Consider the following 7,960-nt stretch of genomic DNA (forward strand, 5'->3'; position numbering starts at 1 on the left):
GGGTTCGTGCCCCGGTCCGGGAAGATCCCACATGCCGCGGAGCGGCTAGGCCCGTGAGCCATGGCCGCTGAGCCTGCGCGTCCGGAGCCTGTGCTCCGCAACGGGAGAGGCCACAACAGTGAGAGGCCCGCATACCGGAAAAAAAAAAAAAAAAAAAATTCAAAGGATAAAAGTTACAGTTCTATTCATTTTCTGGACCTTCCCAAATCACCTTTGATGTTGAAAGTATTTTCTCATGCCCATTTTCCCCCGTACAACCCCACCATTCAGGGCTACAGAGAACCACACCCCTTGTCCATACGCGGAAAAAGACAGGAGAGTTATAGGATCATTTCTGGTCAAAGAAAATGAGATCAAATGACATCATCAAGAAATGACAGAATGCTAGGTTAACATGAAGGAAGCCAGCCAAGCTGAGAAGAGCCCTAGATGCCTCTCCCAGTGTGGACTACTTACATTACCATCACCGAAAGACACCTGTTAAAAATGTCCATTCCTGGGGCCCACCTCAGAGCCAGTGAAAAAGAATATTCTGGGGGGTGAAGACTAGGAATATGAATTTTGAATAACCTTAATGGGAAATTCTTATACACACTCAAGTGTGAGAACCATTGATTCAGGCAGGCACTGTGGGTCTCTGAGCTAAAACTTGCCTTAGGTGTGGGAATCTCTAACAACTGCCAAAAGCCTCCCTCCTCCCTCTAACCCAGGGGTTCTCAACCTTGGCTGAACACTCAGAGCACGTGGGGCACTTGAAAATACGCTGATGCCTGTGTCTGTTCTCAGAGATGCTAATGTAAATGATCTGGGGCACAGCTTGACCATCAGAAGTGTTTTTAAAGCTCCCCAGGTATGCAGCCGAGGATGAGAATCACTGCCCCAAACCGAGGATTCAATTTGGAAGTTCCCAGGAAGCCTCAGGGACCAAGCTCCAGTTCTCAAAGCCACCTGCCTTTGTCTTCCCGGCAGGAAGTGACCTGCAGTCACGGGCTCCCCAAGGCAGCCACACCTGATGCCAAGAGAGGCCTCCTCTGAGATGAGCACAGAACCCCCGGCATTGGAACTACATGCAGTTTACCTTGGCCATCACACAGCACAGCAAGCCACGCCGGGCAACCATGTAACTTCTCATACCTCCTAGAGTGCATGGACCGGGCTTAAGAGAACCCAATGCCTTTACTTCCTCCACAAAAAGCTTGCCACCTCTCCAAAACTAGCTTTCTTTTAAAAACGAAAGCACAATTTTTATATTTCACCTTCATATCCTAAGGCCTTTAACCACAAAGCCATTTTTGGCCAAAAGAGTTTGGTGAATATTTGTTTTCCTTTGTTAAGTTAGTGGACAACTATTTTGAGAAATAATACCCGACCCTAGATTTTCTTTTTTGATTCACTTTCTTATAAATCAAGGACACTAATATAGATCAATAACAACAGTGACAACAGTTAACGGTTTCTGAGCACCTTACTTTGTGCCAGGCACGGCTCTAAGTTGTTTACACTGACCCTGCCAGCTCCTAGAAGAGGAAAGACTTCATGTGCTTCCTACACATTCTCTCATTTAATTCTCTCCAGAAATTCCCCAGAGGTAAGGCCTATAATGCCCATTTCACAAGTGAAGAAACCAAGGCTCAAGTTCATACAACCCTGTAGGAGGCGAGGCAAGGAATGCAGGCAGAGAGACGCCAGAGCCCAGCTCTGTGCTCACTGCCTCCAGGGAAATCCCAGCTAAAGCGCTGCAGGTGCAGACGCCTGGGGCCGTGTCCCGCATCCTTGCCCAGCAAGACGCTCCCGCCCTCGGACAGCCTCGTTCACAACCACTGACCACCTGCCCCCGTACAGCAGCACATCTTCCTGTGGAGCAGAGAGTTAACAGCGACACATGCACAACGGACCTCAGCACTCCAAGGTGCCACCCAAGAAAGGCCAGTTCCGCGCCCTTTTTAAAAGGTGAAAGCTGCTCATTAGCCCCAAAGCACAACCAAGTGTCCTCGAGCTGCCTCGCACTCCTGAGGAAAGCTATTCGCAACAGATCTGGACAAGGGCACCTCTGGGAACGCTTTGAATACGTAAAACATGCCCACCATTCAAAATTCAAAAGGCTGCAGGAGGTACTCAATGAAGGTTCTCTCTCAGCCCGTCCCCGTGCCATCCAGCTCACTGCTCAAGCCACCCTCTGAGGGTCCCCGCTTTTATTAGCTCCTTGGGGATCCTTCTAATGTTTCTTTAGGCATACGGAAGTGAAAACAACCAAGCGCTCTAATTTTTCCTCCTTTCTTAAACAAAAGGGAACATACTCTATAACAGTTCTGCATCTTGAGTTTTTCACCTGGGGATCTTTCCACATTGGAACACAGCACGTCCTCACCCTCAGAGGCGCCTCCTCGTACTGCAGCATACAGACGTGCCATCGTTTGTTTAACTGGTCTCCAACGGACAGTCACTTGGGTTGTTGGATGCATTCCCAGAGGCAAAGTTGCTGGGTCAAAGGTACACGCATTTGTAGTTTTGCAGAGAGAATTTCCCCCGTGAGCCAGGCACAAGAGAAAAAAGCAGGTGCTCTGACTGCAGAGAGAACTCAATTTGAGTCCCAGCTCTCCACTCACTACCCTGGGGACGTGGACAAGCTGCTTTACTTCCCTGTGCCTCAGGCTCCTCATCTGTGAAGTGGGGAAAATTACAGACCCTACCTCAGAGCTGTTATGAGGACGGCATGACTTAAGATCACTAAAGCACCTAGAACAGAGTCAGGCCCGAGGAAAACCCTTATTTGCTGAGGACTTATCACCGTTATTCTCAACTCCCAGCCCAGCTGATTTCTGGGATACAGCAAGGACGGCAGGCATCTACACCGCCTCCTGGCCGGCCGAGGCATGGGACGGACTGGGCCGCCACCACAGAGGCTGACAGAATGGCCGCCCCAAATTCTCACAAGGTTAATGTCTGGCTCTGGCCAGGCTTGCCGGCTCATCAGCATCTCAGAGCTAGTCTCACCCAGGGATGCTGACTCATGCAAAAGAAACTTGCAGGAGGCTGGCGAGGGAAACCAGAAGGCCCGTGTGTCAACTCACCATGAGAAACAGAACTGTCAGGAGAACCAGACATGGCCACTGGCCTCTCCCGCCGACTGACATCCTCGCTCCCTGAAGGCAAGCTGGGCGTGAGGACAAGTCAAGGCCCAAGGGGTGTGCGATGGATACCTGTTCTGAGAGCCTCATGCGCCCATCTGTCCTGGATCACCTTCCCCCATCCCCACCGCCTCCCCGGGGCCATGCCCCCCTCGTTTTTCACCTGAAGTGCTGCACCGGCCTCCCAACTGGGCCCACCGTTCCACCCTCGCCCTACCGTCTAGTCTCAAAACAGCAGCCAGAGGGAAGCCCATTAAAACCCAAACTGGAACTTGCGCCCCCTCTGCTCAACACCCTGGGCGGCTCCTCACGCCCTCGGGCTCAAAGCCCAAGTCCTTCCAATGGCCTACATGGCCCACCACGCTCTCTGGCCACATCCCCCCCCACCCGCCCCCGTCCAGCACGCCCTCGCGCTCAAAGCCGCAGTCCTTCCACTGGCCTACATGGCGCACCACGCTCTCTGGCCACATCCCCCCCCACCCGCCCCCGTCCAGCCACCCTGGCCTCTCAGTTCTCCAGACCTGCCAGGCCTGCTCCCACCCCAGGGTGTTTGCACTGGCTGTTCCTTGGTCATAAGCCGGCCCCACGTTGCCAGCATACGGCTCATCTCTCACCTCCTTCATGTACTTGCCCACACACCAACTTCCCAGCGAGGCTTCCTCCAACCCCCCATTTAAATAAAAGCGCTGCCCGCTTCACGCTGCTCTGGTTTGGGTTTTCTTCATCCATAGCACCAATCCTTGTCTAACACACAATCAGGTTTACTTAATTGTTCTGCAAATCCTCTCTTTCTGGCACAGCCCACGAAGGCAGGGATTTTTGTTTCTTATTTGCTGACACAACCTCAGCACCCAGCAGAGTGCCCGATGCCACCTTCCCGGATCATCTGAACCCAAAGGTCCCGTCTTTTGGCCGGGACATCTCTTCCTTTAGCCCAGTTAGCTCCCATTCCCCTTTCCTCTGGCAACAGCATCACCCTTTCTCCTTTGGGGCAACCAGCTCTGGATAACCTGCACATTGCATCCCCCAGATCCCATAAGTGGCTCAGGGACTGACGTGTGATCCAAGCCAGGCCAATGAGATGGAATTCCAGGACTTCTGTTGGAAAGCGAGGATAAAAGTTCCTTCCTTGTCCTGGGACTACTAGCAGCAAAACTGATAAAAGCTGAGGACACCTTGTGGAGCTTAAGAATGAAGCCAACCCAAGAAAAAGTACTAGAAAAAGCCAAGGTCCTGAAGATACTGTTTGAGTTCCTGAATTCAGCTATACCTGAAGCCAGAAACTACCCCTGGACTTTTCAACATAAGCCAATAAATACTCCCCCCTTTTCCAAGAGGAAACGAATGAGTTAGGTTTTCTATCACTTATTCTAGCTAATACACTCAGGTCCCCGGTCTCCTGCACAGAAATAAATGGGTCTCTCTGAATGACATTTCATTTTCTGACACATTTGACCTTTCAATGGGTCACAGACAAGACTTGCCAGGTTGGGAGCCCATTGGTCCTTCCTTGGCAAGACAGCAAAGTCTGTTCCGACCCCGCTATGTGTTCAGTTCTCAGAAGATGACTGTCTCCTAGTTCTAGGGGGGCACCTCTCTGCTGAACGTCATGTACAGCCTACAGGCTGCACGGTTTGGGCAAACTGCTAATGGCATGATGTTCTGGCCACTGACCATCACCAAGCAGCATGGAGACCTCCTGTTTCTCCAAGGGGGTCCTGGTTAATCTCTTCAGTCTAAACCTCTCTGCTGCACTCCCGAAGATCACTCGGCTTGAGGGGTGGAGTGTGGGACGAGGGGCAGCCACAGTGATGCAGGAAGACCTCACAGGAGCTGCAGCCATCATCCATGGGGCAGAGAACAGTGGCTTGGACTAAGGTTTTAACAGAGAAGACAGAAAAATGGACATACTGGGGAGAGATCGAGGAGAGTGAATTGAAGAACCTGGTGACGGGCTGGACATGGGGCACGGGGGAGAAGACTCAGATTTCCAGAGTGGGCACGGGGGTACTTGGTGCCACCATCCCCTGAGACAGAAACCCAGCGCAGGTGGGGAAGGGCTGGGAGGAGATGCCAGGTTCAGTTCTGAACAAAGTGAGTTCCAGATGCCATGAGCCGGCCGGCGACGGACCGAGGCTGGTCTGTATAAGACGTGTGCTCCCCAGCCTGCCTTGCTTCGCTCACTTGCCTCGCTAGCCTATCAGAAGGTTAGAAACACACAATTTAAAATTCTTTCAAAAACAGCACCCGCACCCCTGCTCCCCTCATTAGAGCAGGGGAGCAAGGGTAGGGGTGGGAGTTTTGGTCTCCCTCGTGACTTACCTAGTAATTTAAACCACAGCAGAACCCAATTTAAAGCAACTCTACCATCCAACTTCTGGCAAAACAAACGTACTTCTTAGATTTGAGATAAATAAAACTAGTACTTACCAAATGTATCAAGTATGTCGGTGATAAGGACAAATTTGCTTGGGTAGAACCGAATAACACTTGTGTCCGAAAGAAGCTTTGAACACTAGAAAAAGAGAAGAGAAAAGAAAAGTCACTGTCATGTCTGACTGGGTTGGAACACTCCAGGCCTGGAAAATTAAGGATCTGCACAGGGCTTTCCTGGTGGCGCAGTGGTTGAGAGTCCGCCTGCCGATGCAGGGGACACGGGTTCGTGCCCCGGTCCGGGAAGATCCCACATGCCGCGGAGCGGCTGGGCCCGTGAGCCATGGCCGCTGAGCCTGCTCGTCCGGAGCCTGTGCTCCGCAACGGGAGAGGCCACAACAGTGAGAGGCCCGCGTACCGCAATAAACAAACAAACAAACAAACAAAAAAAAGGATCTGCACAAACAAGTGCAAGTGTATACCATGTGCCAGGCCTGGTGCTAGGCACTGGAGGTACAATGACAAGCAAAACCACCATGTTTCTGACAAAGGGAGTCAACTCTGCTCACAAGACAGCCTCTTAATGAAAGGCACCATCACCTCCCTCAGGAAAGCCACGACTCAGGAATCTTATTCAGAGGGTCTGAACTAGGGTCAGCACTCGGTCACCAGAGAAGTCAACCAGCGTCCCTGCAGGTGACTCCATCTTTTCAGCATCACCTCCTCTGGTGTATTTCAGAATGGTCTTGATTCTTAAATGTTCTTTTCTATGAAATGACCCCATAGGCAAATCTCCAGGGTTTCTTAAACTAGCACCTATTATTTATACTCACTCTTAAATTTCCTTCTAAAAGGAAACGTGACGAGCTTCAAAGAGTTACATGTTTCTCTGGAACTGTGCTCTGCAAGCCAGGAACATTTTGGCTTTGCAGGGAATTCCTCAGTCCCGCTGCCATCGCTCAAGCCAGAGGGCCATCGACGTGTTCAGGACTCATAACGGAAGATGGCAGCCACACAACGTGGCCCCGAACGCCCCAGATGAAGTCATCTTGTATAATCAGAAACAAAAATCTATCTCTACTTGGAAGAACTAGAAGTAATGCCCTGAAATCTTTGCAAATTCAGAAGTCTGGATAAGGAACTAGATAACCTTGCCATATTTTATCAGACGGGAAAAATGTCACATTAAAAAAAAAACTATTTGGACATTTAGAAAGGGTCCTTTCAGGGCTTCCCTGGTGGCGCAGTGGTTGAGAGTCCGCCTGCCGATGCAAGGGACACGGGGTCGTGCCCCGGTCTGGGAGGATCCCGCATGCCGCAGAGCAGCTGGGCCCATGAGCCATGCCTGTGCGTCCAGAGCCTGCGCTCCGCAACGGGAGAGGCCACAACAGTGAGAGGCCCGCGTACCGCAAAAAAAAAAAAAAAAAAAGGGTCCTTTTATACGTATGTGCTTCCGATGTGCACAGAATGGCTAAAATGTTCATCATATCAAGATGCAGGCTGACATGTGTTTTCATTTTGGCTTTGTTACACAATATCTAAATTATTACATTCATCAAGTTTCTCCTTAGCATTATGTAAATAAAAGTAAACAAAGTGTCTAATTTGTAAAACATCCTCTCATAGCCCAAATGTTATTTGGGGATTGGAGGTGAGGGGAATGTAAGCTGTTAAAACAGTGGCAAGGACACCAAATGTGGCATTTGGATGTACACAGAACTCCATTTCCTGACACCTTGCTTTGTGTTTTTCACATGCCCTTTATGAGAGCTCCAACTTAAACAATTACCCCATGAGATTTCAGGGCTTGGAAAAAACAAACAGTTCTGAATCCTAGAGACTGTTTACAATACACAGCTCTTGGTTCCTAGGGATGTGACATCTCCTGAGTTCCTACCCAGAGCGCCTCAGAGATGGGTTACTGCCCACTGGTGAGGTGAGAGGGAGAGAGAATTCAAACAGAAGATTTCAAATTAAACACAGCTGGCGTTTCCCAACACCTGTGCATTGATTTGCCTCCCAAGCTGGTGTCACAAAACATGTATTTTATAAAGACAATAGGAAGCAGAAATTTTTTAATCCAAAGTTAAAATCATAATAATGTCATAAATTGAAGTTACCTTTTAAATCACTATTTTGAAGATTCCACAGTTTTTTGTAAATCTTTGGTGCAGTTTCCTAAACCAATAAAAATCAGGCACCCCAGGGTATGTGCTAAAAAAAACAGATTCCCTGCTCCAAAATCAGTATTTTCAACAAGGGCCCCAGGTGACTGCTGCACTGAAACAAGCCCAGGACACACTGGGTTCCTGAGATCCACAACCTGTACCACTTTCTGAATGAAATGAGCATTCTACAAACCAAGGGTTCTCAGCTTCGGAATCATCTGGGAAGCTCTGTAAACTAACAGTGCCTGGATCCCACTCTCAAGAGATTCTGATTAAGCTGGTCTGGGGTGC

At 49.9% G+C, this 7,960-nt stretch overlaps 1 protein-coding gene across 1 annotated transcript in view; it reads right to left on the reverse strand.

The window, feature by feature from the left end:
- VPS35L (VPS35 endosomal protein sorting factor like) overlaps positions 1–6,457 on the reverse strand; it is a 77,161-nt gene extending 70,704 nt beyond the window's left edge. The window contains exons 1-2 of the mRNA XM_028498028.2: positions 6,383–6,457; positions 5,559–5,643 (exon numbers count right to left, since the gene is read on the reverse strand). Coding sequence (XP_028353829.1) covers positions 5,559–5,643; positions 6,383–6,457 — 160 coding nt within the window. The remainder of the gene's footprint in view (positions 1–5,558; positions 5,644–6,382) is intronic.
- Between the last annotated feature and the right edge of the window lie 1,503 nt (positions 6,458–7,960).

This window comes from Physeter macrocephalus, chromosome 14, assembly GCF_002837175.3.
Source record: "Physeter macrocephalus isolate SW-GA chromosome 14, ASM283717v5, whole genome shotgun sequence".
Taxonomy (NCBI): domain Eukaryota; kingdom Metazoa; phylum Chordata; class Mammalia; order Artiodactyla; family Physeteridae; genus Physeter; species Physeter macrocephalus.